This window comes from Scleropages formosus, chromosome 22 (genome assembly GCF_900964775.1).
Source record: "Scleropages formosus chromosome 22, fSclFor1.1, whole genome shotgun sequence".
NCBI lineage: Eukaryota > Metazoa > Chordata > Actinopteri > Osteoglossiformes > Osteoglossidae > Scleropages > Scleropages formosus.
Window position 1 is genome coordinate 6,551,942 of NC_041827.1, and position 15,760 is coordinate 6,567,701.

Below are 15,760 nucleotides of genomic sequence, written 5' to 3' on the forward strand. Positions count from 1 at the left end.
TTAATAGGTAAAAGGGACGAGAACTTAGATAACATGTAGATCACAATGTTAACATATCATGGTTAAAAACCATCAGGGACAAAGCAGCAAGGAGCAGCTACGCAGAACAAAAAAAAGAGCATACGCACGGTCTTCCCCAGAGTGCCCAGTGACAAGGATGGGGTCAGGCCCCTCCCCCAGTTGATTTACAGCTTTTACTTTAATTTCAAAGGGCTGAAAGGTGCCCGCTTCCCGGACAACGAATGGGGATGAGGAGACAGCGCTCTGGTTCCAGTGAGATCTGTGCCCTGCCGCACGCCACATCACTTTGTACTGATACCCAGGACCGTTGAAGTAGTACTTGTCCATTTCCTACAAGTTGACATGCATGTGAGAAAGAGTTAATCATAGAGACAGAGTCCATAGAAACACACCACCTTTTTCCCTTTAAGTAATTCTTTAGTTCCTGGGTGGAATACAAGACTGAAAAACAAGCAGTGTTGTCATCTACAGTGCTGTGGATCGCAAAATGCGAGTACTGATGTGGGGACAGCTCCAGCCAAAGCTAATGCCCCAGTAATTGCTGTTCACACTAAGAAACAGTACACAATAGACAGGGTGCACAACGCTCCGTGGTTCGGTGACTCACCTTCCATGCGATTGTCAGTACACCTGGCTCTGTTGAGATGGTCCGCACATCTTCGGGGTTCCTGTCCGGAGCTTTGGAGAGGGACAAAGAGGGTGTGAAAAACAGTCTGAACTGTGTAAATATCTGTCACAACCATAACCATAACTCTTGGTTAGGATAAAGAGGTTTCTCTCTGTGTTATCACTGACACGTTATATTTATTTATTTAGCAGATGCTTTTTTCTCCAAAGCAACTTCCAATGAACTCTATGTAGTGTTACCAGCCCACACACCTTATTCACTAAGGTGACTTACACTGCACGACTCATCCATACATCAGTGGAACACACTCACTCTGTCACTCACACACTATGGAGAACCTGAACAGCAGGTCTTTGGACTGTGGGAGGAAACCAGAGCACACAGAGGAAACCCACACAGACACAGGGAGAACGTGCAAACTCCAGAAAGACTGAGTGGGGATGGAACTCATGTCCTCTTGCACCACCCAGGCACTGTGAGACAGCAGCGCTACTTCCTGCGCCACCATGCTGCCAGTTTATCAACGTTCTTTGATCAGTAGTACTGTTTTTATTTATGCATAAATTAATCAAGCAAAAAACCTATTAACCAATTAATAAACAACAACAATAATAATAATCAGTCATATTTATGGATACAAAAGGCCTTTCATATCAGTAAACAACACACTTGGAAACTTTTTCCATCTTAACACAAATGAAAGAAGGACACAATCATTTGAAATGATCTAATCAGGAAGGCTGACTCAATCCTAGGAGTGAAGCTGGACTCCTTGGTGGAGGTCACACTATGACAGATTTTCAGTGAAGTCTGGTCCTTAATGAACAATGACTCACACCTTCTGTATGCCACCATAATAAAGCAAAGGCGCATTTTCAGCAAAAGGCTTGTCCAGTTGTGGGACCTACTACGTGGCCAAATCCAAATCTACCACAGTCCTCTCCATCAACTCTACAATGAGTCCGCTCGCTTCCAGGGCTGATCTCTTCATGACTGAGTGCCACTGAGCTTTCTCTGCATCGGAAATATGTTTGCCTGTTCATTCATTTGTTAAATTATTTACATTTCCACTTATTTTATTTGCTAACTTCCCTATTGTTCTGCTTATTTATTTATTTGTTTCTTTATGTCTCTATGTGTGTAGATATATACATAGACATATACTGCATACATGTTGCACAGTGCATGTTGCTGCAACCAAAGTGAATTTCCCTCTGAGATTAAAGTTCAATCGATCAATCAATCAATCAATCAATCAATCTATGATACAGTACATGTTTTTGGAACCCATCTTTGGGCCTGTGCACTGGCTGCACCCCTCAATAACATAACTGGAACTGAAAGTTTGTACCTTCACTTTATAATTTCAAAGTCATTTTTACCAAGTCACAGTCAATAAAAGCATATGAGGTATGGTCATACCTCTATTTATTAATGGGTTTGGCCCTGTAGAAATGTCAGATATAGGTTTAATGATTTTTTTCATTTTTAACTTTGAGATTCACACACACGTTTTCCGAAACCGCTTGTTCCGAGCGGGGTCACGGCAAACAGGAGCCTAACCCGGCAACACAGGGTGCGAGGGTGGAGGGGGAGGGGACACGCCCAGGACGGGATGCCAGTCCGCCACAAGGAACCCCAAGTAGGACTCAAACCCTAGACCCACTGTAGAGCAGACCCTGGCCAAACACCCTGCATCACCACACCCCCATCTTTGAGATTCAGAAAAATGAAAAAATATAGAAAACTTAAAGTGAACAAAAATTGTCCTGTGCAATGCAACGGTTGACTGATTTGTCCCGTAAAAAGTGAACTGTTTATCATCTTGTTATGATCAACATTCACAAACTCGGTGGAACTTAGTTGAATTAAGGCAGTTCGGCGATCCACTTGTCTGTGTGCATTTTACTAACACCATCATGTGGCTATGTAAACAAAAGTCACATTTTCTTGGCAACAAATGAAAATTTTAGAAAACAGGTTGGTTCAAAAACACAAAGAAAAACTAGAAAATGTTTGCATCTTCAAAAATCCGTAACTTGACAATTTATAACGCAAGGAGCCATTGTGCGGTATTTGGATTCACTTACCGGCAGGAGGTGTCCTGTAAGTCTCAGAGGGATTGCTGGGTTCGCTTCTGCCGAACTCATTGAACGCAGTAACCCGGAAGGTGTAGTTACAGAATGGCTGCAGTGGGATTTTCACTTGCTGGATGTCTCCAGAGGAGTTCAACAAAAACTGCCAGTGCCCCTTCCGAGAGCGCAACTCCTCATACTCCACAACAAACTCTGAGCAGCAAGACACCGAAGGGTTAAAAGTCAGCGATATCATACATCAAACTGCGCGCACGTGTGTGAGAGACAAGAGAGAATGTGTGTGTGTGTGTGTGTGTGTGTGTGTGTGTGTGAATGCAAAATGAAACATTTGCTACCATTTATCGGGCTGTTGTGGTCGTTGCCTGGGATCCAGCTCAGGGTCAGGCTCCGACTTTGTTTGTTGGTGAGCGTCAAGTTAAAGGGGGGGTCTGGCCGATCTGACAACAAATGCGGATACCGGCAACAAATGTAAATACCAACAACCTCTGGGTCCAAAGACAGGGGACCTAACCACTATTCTACCAGCTGCCATCTATTTCTCAGTGAAAATAAACACAGGTTACTAGACTGTGTCCTTAAGGTAAAGGGCTCTTGGCATCAGGCTTGGTATTTATTGTTACTGCAGTAAATGACAGAGATCAACAAAGGTTATAACTGTATCGTATGTGTGAAGGGCGTCTGCTTTCGATCGCAGCGTTGCCATACCCACAACAGTGATGGAGCCGCTGGCATTAGTCATGTCCAGTTCAGTAATGACCTCACATGTGTACAAACCCTCATCCTCAGACTGAGCATTGGCAACAATAAGGCTGGAGCCAAGTGTGTACCTAAGACAGAGCACATCAGTTAGACAGGTAAGATCCACACATGGCTAAGAGCCTCACTGTTGCTGTTTTACCTTAAAGCTGCACTAGAATCAGAGCGAGAAAAACAGAAATTAAGAAGCCTTACTTGTCATCAAATGAAGATTCGTGAAGCTTTTGTCCGTCCTTTCTCCACAGTGTCTGTGGTGGTGGGTTGCGCAGCTCGTCATCCACGAGAGCATCGCAGGTCAAGGTGACTGACTTTCCCCGCTGAACACGCTTATGTTCAGGCGGGGATATGATCACGGTCCTGTCTGCAAAGGACGAGTTGGGAGATGATCAGCATCACAACACGGTGCGAAAAGCCTCTTAGCCATGGCCTTCGAACACTAAGTGCACACACTTTATGACATGAAGGAGGTCTGGTTTGTAAAACCATTGTCTCATGGGGGCATAAAGTAATATTTTATTCTTCATTTTGCCAATTGGATCTAATACGGGCGGCATGGTGGCACAGCAAGTAGTGTTGCTGTCTCACAGCCTGAGTGGTACAAGAGAATGTGGGTTCAATCCCCGCTTAGTTTGTGGAGTCAGTGTGTGGAGTTTGCATGTTCTCCCCATGTCTGTGTGGGTTTCCTCCCACATTTCAAAGACATGCTGTTCAGGTTCACCCACAGTGTGTGTGAGTGACAGAGAGAGTGTGCTTCACTCATGTATGGATGAGTGACCCAGTGTAAGTAGTGTATCTAGCAGAGTAAGTCACCACGGTGAATAAGGTGTGTGGGGTGATAACACTACATAGAGTTCATTGGAAGTTGCTTTGGAGAAAAGCATCAGCTAAATGAATAAATTTAAATTCAAGTGATGAAAACAGTCAAAGGTGGAGCAGCCCAATGGTTTGTATCACCGTGTAGGAAGAGCAAATGTCATGGCGGACTGTAACAGATAGGCTTTACAGTGAAAAAACAATGATCTGATGTAGAACAATTCATGAACTTATGCATACAAGACTTGCATGATGTAATGATAAGGTGTGCATGATGTGATAAACTTGTCTTTGGTTTAGGGGGAAGGAGGAGTTGTCGAGAAACTCACTGAGCACATCCAGACTGGCAGCGATGGAGAGGTTGCTATCAAACACAGAGCACATGTAGGACCCGCTGTCTTTTGGGGAGGCATTGCTGATCTGCAGGGACCCGTTGACAAGCTGAGACACCCAAGCATGAGACAGCACCAGCTCCAAGGTGTCACTGTTCCTGTTGGCAATGACAAAAGTAGACTTTTGTGTAGCCTTTCACTACCGTTGTTTTTTCCTATAGTAAGAAAATCACTGCATACAGCGGGCAGTGGTAGGTCTCAGTTCCAGGAAAACTGAATTCATAAGCTGCTTCTGTAATTTTTGGAGCCTCTCTTCACGATTCCTCATTATCTTTATGTGACAACTTACATCCGTGAGCATCTAAATCCTTCTGTTTCTACAGCTTTACAGCAGCAGTGGTAAAAAACCTATGTCTCACAAGGTCTTTACTCCTCACCACTGGATCTTGGGCCTAGGAGATCCAAAGGTCTCACAGTCAAGCACAGCCGTCTGTCCTTGTGTCACTCTGTAAACCTTCATATCCCTAGTCAGGATCTGAGGTGGGAGTTCTATAACAAAAGGAATTAGAAGAGACACACCAGTTTTTTTCACTTGATCCATACAGAGGTAAACATACAGCAACACATCAAAAGACAAATGAGAATGTCCAGATTTTTTTTTTTGGTCCATAACTACATTTTGAAGCAAGTTGAAAGGAAAAAGTAACCAAAAAAAAGACATCCAGTCTGATGACAAACAAAGTCAGGGTGGCTGAGATACTCACCAATGACATGTATGTAGGTATTAACCAGGATGATTCCATGCTTATTGGAGGCCTCACACTGGTACACAGCGGTGTCACTTTTGGTCACATCCCCCAGTCTCAGTGTACCTCCATGCACTGTGCGCCTAGGTTCTGGGTCAAGGCCTGCAGAGATACCACACTCCCATTCACCACCCAGCTCTAAAGCTGCTGAAGTAGACTGGAGCTTGTGTCCACAAGTGCCAGCAGCTCACCTGAGAGGGGATTGCCATTGAGGCTCCAGGTGATGGTGGGGGTGGGAATGCCCTCTGCATGGCACTCCAGCCTTACATTCTCCCCTGGGGCATAGAGGTTGCTGGCTGGTTTCTTAATCCAGTACGGTGCGGCTGCGTGAAAGGTCAGAACCATTAGCAACTCACACGCACCATCACTATTATCATCTCCAATGCAGAACATGATGCAATGAATGGCGCTGTTTAGCATAACACATAGCCATTGGCCCCACCTAATTGCACAGAATTACTTGGTCCTGTTGGAAGGGGAAATATATATATATAGGCACGTAAGTGCAGTGTATTAGTTCAGATCTACATTCCATTACCAAAAACCATGAAAGGAATGAAAAAAAACATCAACTGTCACCATAATTTGCATTTGTTCATTTGCTGACACTTTTCTCCTTTAGCAACTTACAATGTTCAGCTACCTATAACTATTTACACAGCTGCATAATTTTTACTGGAGCAATTTAGATAAGTACCTTGCTCAAGGGTCCTACAGCAGAAGATGGGATTTGAAGGTGTGACCTTTGGGTCCAAAGGCAGCAGCTCTAACCACTACAGTAGCAGCTGTCTCCGAATGTCAGGCGGGATTTGAGAATTTTAGTCGCCTACCCACAGCAATGTAGCGCCAATTGAGAAACAAAGAGGTTCTTACCCTCCACAGTGACGGTGAAGAAGTGCTTGGCTGTGCCCTGTGAGTTGTTGGCAATGCACTCATAATCCCCTTGGTCACTCTCATCGATGCTGTTGAAGCGAAGCCATCTGCCAAAGTTTTGCGTGGAGGTGCGAGATGTAGAGAGAACACCATTTGTGAGCCGCTGCCACGTAACAGATGGTGTGGGTCTGCAATTAGAAGGCATGAGAGAAAGGGGAACATCTTCATACATTTTAGGATCTTTATCGTAACATTTCGCGGGACCATTAATCACGGCATTTATATTAATCATTTTTAGTTCACTGAGGTTATCCATGGATCTGTGTAAAACACCAATGTATTGATTCGTGTTTTGTAATCAATAACAATAATTCATGTTTTTGCATAAACAGCTTTTGCAACAATGTTTGAAAGGCTATTTAAAAGTATGGCATTAATGCAAATTGATTTAATCAATTCATTTTGTCGATTAGCAAATACAATATTGACCATTCTACCATCAGATGCTTCACTGCAGCAATTTAGGTTTAACACCTTGCCCATGAGCAATGCAGCAGGGTTTCTCGTGGTAATGAAACTAGCAACCTTCAGGGTGCTGTGTTACTTACAGCTCTTGACACTCTACACAACATGGTGCCATTTAAAGCCTTCTGGTTTGTTGCATGAGCAGAGTATGAATTAAGTAATGGACCCATCAGCACTAATGAAGTGTTTTACATGGTGCGAAGGGTATACAAACTTTCATCTGAGACACCTGGCTATCCTTGTATTCAGACCGAACCCAGACAGAGCTCTAGACAAGCAGGAGGAGAGGTGGAGCCCACTCACAGGCCCTTGGGAATGCACTCCAGCACCAAGCTTTGGCCTCTAAGCGCCAGCACTCGGGTTTCAGAGCCGGTGGGGTGGAGCAGATGGGGTTTGCGATGCCACACCACTGAGTTGGCTGCAGTAAGAAAAGAAGAACCAAAGCTTGATCACAATATTACTCCCATACAGTGTTTCTGATGGGCTTGGGTTCTATATCAGACAATGCTTGACAGAGTGAACTACCTGCTCTGCCAAACCTATCTTTTGTTTTAACTAATATCCAGTTAGCTAAGGATTACTGCATCCAAGGCAATACACGGATTTCACTACGGTGCTTTCCCAGAATTCAAGCATCTACACTTGCTTAAACCGAAGATCCTTGAATCTCTTATTCTTTTAGAGATGAAGTCATGGAAGCTAAGAAGCAGATCAGTTTGCAGCAGTAAAATTACAAAATGTAATACAAGGTTGATGTTATCCTTTAGACATTTTTACGGAATTTGTCAGGCTGTGTACCAGATAAAGATTCACAATTAGGCAGAATTTCATCAGACCTGGACGGACAGAGATGGAGTCTGGTACAGGTTAACATACAGACAGATGTCAAATAGAGGCACTCACAAGGGGTCACAATGAGCTGGATCGGCTCCTTGGGCAGGATGGTCCTAGCGGTGACGTACTGTGCGTGACATATGTAGTCATCACGGCTGTCGCTGGGGATCACGTGGGAGAAATAGAGTCTTCCATCCAGGCCCTTGGTCACACGATCACTCTGATGAATGTGCTGCAGGTCTGAATAGGGAGAGAGTGGAGGTGGGATTGGGTGAAAGGCTAACTTATCCTGAATTTTGCACTATAAAGAGATCAGCGGCGGCATGGAGACACATGCACAGCGGGGAAGCAGCATTAGGTAGAAATACAAAGATGTACAAGTCACTTCTTGGTTTAGAAACAGAATACTGTCTACGTACTACGAATTACTACTACTCATTACTTTGTACTGTGAGCCCTGCGGGCAATTTATCACTTGCAAACAACAGCGGCGAACAGACAGAGAGCAGGATGTGGACATGGGGATCCTCAGAGGGGAAGACAGACAACTTGACAAGCAAGCAAACTTACTTTTGTCCATCCAGTGGATGTTGGGTGGGGTGCTGCTGGAAGGAGGATTACAGTTCAGGATGGCTTTATCTCCCTCTTCCACTGTCTTTCTCTGCCTTTTCTCTTTCGTCAAAATAGGAGTATCTAAAAGCAGAGGAGCAAAAAAGCACCTTTATACTCCCTTCGTTACTTGTCAGATGAATGAAACCCATCATACTGACCTTGGGAAATAAAAAAGGCAACAAACAACATTAAATGATTATTTTCCTACTGTTGTTGCGTGAAACAACACTCATACACTTTATTTACTCACTGTACACTTAATTCGCATAAGAGTTCTGCCGCTGCATCTTTCGTGCTATAACTCAAGACATTTATTGATCCTGAGGGAATGCTCAAATTTATGTCACCATAGAGGTGGCTGCATGACATCATCTCAGCCCTGTTACTTAGAAACTGTTGTCCGGGTAACCAAAAGGGAGGACACGAGACAGGGACACAGGTGGATTACCATCACCAAATGACTGAGCTCCTGAGGGTGAGCTGAGAGTGATGTGCTTGTGTACGGGATGGATTTGTCAAAAGTGACATCGGGTCAGAATACGCACAAGGATGTTGTGTTTGACCTTTACTTAACTCTCTGACAGACTATGAAGCCAAACAATGTAAAATATCAAACAAATGCAATTAGGCAGACAAATACATCAAATTATTTCTTCTAAAGGATTAGTGAGGTAGCAGGCTGGAGCACTTCTGAATTTCCAGCGATCTTTAACAGAACACCACAGGCCACAACAAGCACCGTGTATGTAACCAGGGCTGTTTGAAGAAAAGAAGGGGTTTGTTGGCATGTTTTTGAGCAGAAATGCTCTCGAACTGAATTCTAACTAAAACAAATCGTATCATCAAATTAGAGCAAACTCTTTCTCTTAGCATTTTTAGTCTATGTGCTTTGTTTAGGTCAGTCTGATTCATATGACCGATGGAGAATGTAATGTTAAGAATAATCTCATTATTGTAAAGGCAATAATTTTTACTACAAGTCCAACAGAAAGCAAGACTCACTCTCTGTAATTAGCTGGGCCTCTTCGGAGATGGCAGTACCCAGCTCATTGGACGCATAGCAGCGGTATTTCCCCATGTACTTGCTGATGGGGCCATCTCCAGAGACGACTGAGAACGTTCCAGATTTTTCTGACGTTAACACTTGAGGATCGCTGGCAGGGTCAAACTGCTGCCCATCCTTTACCCATCGGAATCTGACAAAGAGCAGAGGAGAGGGAGAGAGGAGGAGAAGCAAATATATGAAGCTATACATGCACTTGACTTGCTGTGACCTATTCTTTGCACTGCTGTAGATGTGTGCTTACAGGACTCAATTTATTGTTATGGGAAAGAATTTTGGAGAACCATCTGTTCACTGTCGAGCTTCTTGCCTACTGGCACACGCAGCCATTCCTTGTGGAGAAACTTGGCATGCTCAAGGCTTTCGGGGTGGCCGACAGAAACACGCAGCCCCTTTTCCCTCTTAAATATGGGTCTTATCATCCCTCATTAAAAGAACACATCCTTCTTCAGAATGACTGCGTTAGATATACTCTTTATTCCATATACACACAGTGTGGCAGGGCAGGAAACAAGGAACAGCTTTCAGAACCTGCATGCACAACGAGAATCTGTTCCGCCCAAGAATGGTGTGATTGTGAATTGGAGACAAGAATGAGTCACTTTAGCGGAGAAAGTTGAGAATGTGAGGGGGGGACCACTGAGTAGTGTGCTGGGTATTAAGAGGAGAGCGCTCACGGCATTTAGACACGTGAAGTACACACATCAGAATGGAGACCCTGCGGTCTATGGGAGCACTGCTTTCAAGAACAGTGGGCTTCAGAGTGTGGACTCCACAAAGTGAGGTGTGAGTAAGCAGTGAGTAGTTATGGGTAGTCATGTGAACAAAGATGCAGCCCAAAAGACAAGAGTATGCAGAGCTGAAGCTCACTGCATGTTGAAAGCATCAAAAAATGTGGATTTTTTTGCTCACCACCAATTCTACGCGCAGCAAACCATGTCACGTACGCTAGTTTATACGATGGCGTCAGACAAACTGACTGTACTTGGTGAGTTGCGTGTCTCCATCTGTTGGTGAAATGCACTTTTGTTTTCTCTGAGCTGTAAGTCACTTTGCAGGAAAGGGTTAAATGGATAAACGTAAATGTAAGTGGCACGCTGTAAATGAGCGACTGCGAATACGCCACGAATAAAGGGTTCTGTATGGGTACAACATATGTATATGGCAGTGTGTGCTTGCAATGAGAGAAGACTCACTTAGGTGGGGGGTTTCCAGAAGCTTCACAGGTAAGAACAATGTCCTCAGCGGTGAAAGCGGTGTAGGACTCTGGATGGGCTGTAATCACTGGTGGCTGCATTACTGCAGAGAGATTGCAGAGGTTATTATGCATCGCATACACACACACACACACACACACACACACACACACAAAACACAGAGCCAGTATCATATGCAGGATGCAGAGACTAAATGTAATGCAGGTATAAAGTATTAAGGACAAGGAAGAGGAGAGCAGGAGGGACCACTATGGTTAAGCACAAAGATTTCTGCCGTTAAGGTGCCATTTAAAACCCAGAAGAGCTTCCGCTGTCATAAGGAAATTGAAATGAGTCACTAAACACTCAACTCAATGTTGGGACAGTTGGTAGCCTAGTGGTTAGAGCTGCTGCTTCTGGATCTGAAGGTCACACGGTTGATCCCCACCTCTGGCTGTAGTACCCTTGAGCAAGGTTCTTACCCTAAATTACTCCAGTAAAATTACCCAGCTGTATAAATGGGTAAAAAATTGTAACCTTAACATTGTAAGTCGCATTGGAAAAAAGCATCAGCTAAATGAAGAGATGTAACTGTCACGCCCCCGGGAACGAGCGAAGCGGAGACACTTGCGCCCACTCCAGAGGCTCCGTGTCCACACCAGGGCGCGGATTCTTGCAATCGCTCTGTGTCTTTGCAGTTTCAGCGCCTCTCCTCAGCATTTGTTCCTTGCCTGCTCTCGTGTCTCGACCCTTGCCTGTTCTTTGTTTGACCACCGACTTTTGGATTGCCTGTATTGCCGCGTTCGTCCCTGGATTGACCCACGCCTGTTTCTGACTCTGACCTTGCCTTGTGCCTTGAACCCGTGCTACAAGATTAAAGTCCTAGCCGCGATTGGGTCCACAGACTTACCCGTGTCCAGTCCTCGACCCTGACAGTAACTCCAAATTTTAGGTGTTAAAACAACAAAATAAACAGGCCACATAAAAACAACAGACAGCACCCAAAGGCAATAGTCATGTGATATGTGCATTTGTAAAAATATAAATCCACACAGCAGCTCTGTTCCCCACAAATAATACAAAATAAATAATAATAAAAACTGAAAATAATGGAACAGCTGAACTAAAATATATTCACGCTTCCTGTGGTTGCTTCTTGTTCGATCTAAATAAGAAAATTTTCTTGAAGTCAAACTCCGATGAAGATAACGTCAAAATATTTTTCCTCTCCATCTGCCCACCAGTATTGCAATATCTCCTCTGCTTTAATTAGTATTCGTCCCTTCGTTTCCTGTCCACGTTGGAATTATTGTCACCGAAGTCATTTAACGCCCAGTAAGGACATCATTAACAACCTGCCACAAATCACCCATAAAAACACAAAGAGTAGATTGTTACTCAAGAGAGGAAATTACTTACAGTCACTTATGTTGTCTGTGAGGCAAGATTTTGGAATGAAAAAGAAGTCAAGACAATAATTTGATTAGTTCAGTCCATGAGAATGTCACACGCTGGCACGAAACAGACGGGCACAAAACAGCCGGACAGGCACACACAGGACACAACAACGAAAAAATATTCTTTAGCGGTCAAAAAATTCATTAAAACAAAACTGCAAAAAAATACAATGGATTTATGCTATACTTAAAAATTCAGCAATGAACATTATAAGATTATATACATAGAGTAAATTATGAGTGCCGAATCAAAGAAATGACAGGAACATTCAAGCTTATGGATTTCTGATAGCGAGATGTTTAATTATTACTATTTTACTATTATGAATTATTACTACGACTAGTACTATCATTGTACGCCTAAAGTAGTACAGCCCTGCATCAATACTCGTGGTGTGTGATCTGTAAAGTGTCTGGTGCTCTATGTTTACCATAATAATCAAAACTGTAACAGAGTGCTGCTCTGCAATTAACAGCAGTGTCTGGGTGATTAACACTCAACAGCCTATCAATTGACTCAGCTACACACACACTCGAGTGTCACTCATCTCCACTCGTCTACATACATCCTTACGGCACCGCGATCAGAGCCGCGGGCTCCACTCCAAGCGTACAAGGGGTTGGGAGAGAGAGAGAGAGAGACGGAGCGAGAGACGTGTGTCTGGTCATTCCCTCCCCCACATGCTGGATAGACAGATGCTATAATAGTTTAATAGAGGGAGGAGGGGGGGTCTCAGGGGGATTTTAAACAAGCCAGATTCAATGTGTCCTCTATTGTAGTCAATTATATCTCTTTTCCTCTCTCTCGGTAAGCTCCGGGTTTGAGATGTAGGTAGTGCTCTGTGTACTTTCGCTGGCCTGCTTCTTGTTAGTTTAATAAAGGTGGGTCTGTGTATCTGTTTTCCAACACTCCCACACTCTCTGCCAACTATCTTCATTCTCCTCCCATTATTAAATGTATTTTAGAAAAACTAATTCTACGTTGTAACGACGCATTTGTTCTTAATGTTATTTTTTGCTCTCGACCTTGTGTTTCTTTCCTTAACAATATACAGGTCGGTCTTGTTATTTGTACAGTTTATGTTTTGCATCACGGCAAATTCAAATGTGTCTGTTGTTTATTGTTTTGTTTTGACTGGTCCTCCCGACACCGCTCCCCGAAAAAAGGGTGCGGATTTTACGGATGACCCTCTAACCTTCTTCTGTCGTGAAAATTCGTGTCTAACCTTTAATTTTAGGAAGGTCTGGTAGCTCTACATATGCCCTCTAACTTTCTACACCACCTCGACATCTCACTTACGACCATTAACTTCTCTATATGCTCTCCGTAGGTTCTGTGGAGTATATGACACTTTACAAACGATCCAAAAAAAGGGCAATACTCACAGTCCTCTGGGATGTAAATGACTGTATGACCTGGTCCTGGACAGAAGGAGATGAAGAGGACAGAGAAGAGGAGGAGAGACACCGGGGTACCTCGTCCTGTACCGCCAAACTGCCGACGCTGCGCTGAAGGCATGGTTCACCGTCCCATCCACCTGGAACACAGGTGCACACACGCTGCAGGCGAATCGCACCCTCGCAGGGGCAAGAGCGAGCGAATAGACAGCTGTGCCCTCACGGTCTCCGAAGGGCTCCCCGCAGGCACGGCGGACCCCTTCCCACTGACAGCTGACCCCTCCCCACCGGAGGGATCCCACACCTTCCTGAAGGAGCTCCTGTCAATGACCTCTGCGGTGCTCTGGACCACGCCCTCCTGCTGTTCTCTCTCTCCCTCTGGAAGACGGGAGAGCGCGAGGGGGGCGGTGAAGGAGGAGCTGTGCGGAGGGAAGCAGAAGAACACAAAAGAGGTGAGGATGAGGGGAGGAGCAGCGGCGAGGATGTGCGGGAAGAGGAGGAGAATGAATGGCAAAGCCAGAGTTAGAAGCCAGGTCAAACACGATGAGGGCAAAAGGGAGAGAAAAAGACACGTCCTCATTACTGGATACAGCTCTTGGAACAGTTGACCGTACACGATCATTGGACAGCAACGTAAACCATGGAGGTTCATTGTGTAAACAGGCACTCTAGAAGGTCAACAACTATTTCACGAACCCAGCAGGCGGCAAAGGAATGGGCCAACTGTGACACGTGTGACAACTTTGGAGACAGAGACAGAGGCAGATTAATAGGACAACGGGGATAGCCACTTACATGTGCCCAAGTACCGTAGCGAAAGACCTCAAGCAAAGTACTTCTGTTGCAAATCCAACGTGCTACACATTGGCCCAAACATCAGGCACCGACTGACAAAGCGTTGCCCGGGGTGTGGTGTTACTCAGCCGCAGAAGAGGATGTCGAGAAGTATGCTAAGAGCCTTTTTGAGCACAAGCACAGCTAACGTCCGTCTTGGGGGAATAGGCCGCTTTTCTTCCGATCGCGATAATGCACCATTTCTCTCACAACAACAACATGACAAAAACAGATTAGCGCATCCTTAATTCTGGTGGGTTTGAGGATGGAATCAAAACAAAGCGCTCATCTCACGGGCAACTTGCGCGGCTCCGTTCCGCACAAGTCCCCGATGTGAGCGGACCGGGGGAAACTCCACGGGTTACGACCCTCGAAAGACTCCTAAGACGTTTCAGGAGTAGCGCCGCGGTACGCCGAGACGACAGGCTGTGTCAACCTCTTGCGTGCAGTTCTCGCGGGTTCATTTCATTTAAGGCAGAGTCTCGCACCTGGGCGTGCTGACGATTTCAAAATCGCTGCTCGTAATCCTAACAATAAATACAGCAAAAGCTGTTAAAAAAAACAGTTATTACGTTAACAATACACGTCCGTACGCAACCTCGAATTTTTCGCTCAGATGATGCGCCATAACCACAACGTGTCATTCGACTACGGTAAACTTGGACTGAAATAAAGGAAGGAGAGCCAGGAGAAAGGGGGGTGGGGGGGTGGCGTAGGGTGGTTCAGGGTAACAGCTGTGTTGGCAGCTACCCACTCCAGGCCTTAATTACGCACCAGCTCTTCCACTCAATTCATTACCCTCTCATTCCTGCCCCCGTCTCCCGTTCTGTCTGTCTCTATTCACATCACCTCCCCCCCTCGCAAAAAAAACTACACGGGGTCATCTGCCCCTCTCTATTCTTCTGGCTGCTGGATATTAACAATAACTGATCTTCATTTCTGGGTTGTTTGCTGGCAAATTGCTGGCTGGATCCAAAAGGCCCTTAGAAGAAGATGAATAAAACTGGGCTCTGCAGGGTATTAAGCTGGTCTTCCAGACCTGCTGCCACTGGCATCAAAGTGCAAAGTTAATATGATAAGTCGTTCTGTTGTGCGGGACCCCGTGAGACGGCGCACATGCTACGCACCAAGCATCCCCTGACCACCTGCCTCACTGGCACGAGCGCTGTCTGACAGCGCCTGCCTATCAGAACCACGAACGCGGCCCGGGCTGGCACCCAGGCCTGGCGTGAGCTGACCTAGGGTGTGGCTCTTGCCGCACTCCGAAAAGGCCCTGCTTATGCATGCTGAGGACTGACCTCCACCAGAGTGGGGGTAGAGAGGAATAGGGAGGGAAGATGGCAGTGGGGGTGTGAAGGTCACAGTGGGGGGCGTGAAGGTCACAGCGGTGGGGCGGGGCAGGAGGGTGGAGTGCACATAAATACAAAGGCAGAGGCAGAACACAGACAGAAGAACAGGGTACGTGTATCATCCTTCCATACGGTCACGATGTCAGACCCTGCTTTACCGTCGAACC

The 15,760-nt window shown here is 45.3% G+C and overlaps 1 protein-coding gene across 6 annotated transcripts in view; it reads right to left on the reverse strand.

The window, feature by feature from the left end:
• LOC108918419 (neural cell adhesion molecule L1.1-like) overlaps window positions 1–15,760 on the reverse strand; it is a 39,379-nt gene that overhangs the window by 8,357 nt on the left and 15,262 nt on the right. Inside the window, exons 2-20 of one of the 6 annotated variants that reach the window (XM_018725608.2) lie at window positions 13,715–13,829; window positions 13,399–13,550; window positions 11,975–11,989; window positions 10,556–10,658; window positions 9,299–9,492; window positions 8,255–8,377; window positions 7,754–7,924; window positions 7,154–7,268; window positions 6,326–6,513; window positions 5,644–5,775; window positions 5,411–5,554; window positions 5,084–5,195; window positions 4,644–4,804; window positions 3,697–3,862; window positions 3,451–3,572; window positions 3,081–3,182; window positions 2,740–2,937; window positions 629–699; window positions 129–351 (exon numbers count right to left, since the gene is read on the reverse strand). In XM_018725608.2, coding sequence (XP_018581124.2) covers window positions 129–351; window positions 629–699; window positions 2,740–2,937; window positions 3,081–3,182; window positions 3,451–3,572; window positions 3,697–3,862; window positions 4,644–4,804; window positions 5,084–5,195; window positions 5,411–5,554; window positions 5,644–5,775; window positions 6,326–6,513; window positions 7,154–7,268; window positions 7,754–7,924; window positions 8,255–8,377; window positions 9,299–9,492; window positions 10,556–10,658; window positions 11,975–11,989; window positions 13,399–13,531 — 2,473 coding nt within the window. In that variant the 5' untranslated portion in view covers window positions 13,532–13,550; window positions 13,715–13,829. Of the gene's footprint in view, window positions 1–128; window positions 352–628; window positions 700–2,739; window positions 2,938–3,080; window positions 3,183–3,450; window positions 3,573–3,696; window positions 3,863–4,643; window positions 4,805–5,083; window positions 5,196–5,410; window positions 5,555–5,643; window positions 5,776–6,325; window positions 6,514–7,153; window positions 7,269–7,753; window positions 7,925–8,254; window positions 8,378–9,298; window positions 9,493–10,555; window positions 10,659–11,974; window positions 11,990–13,398; window positions 14,144–15,760 lie in introns of those variants that run through there. The other 5 variants (XM_018725609.2, XM_018725607.2, XM_018725611.2 and 2 more) reach the window with 5 other exon arrangements.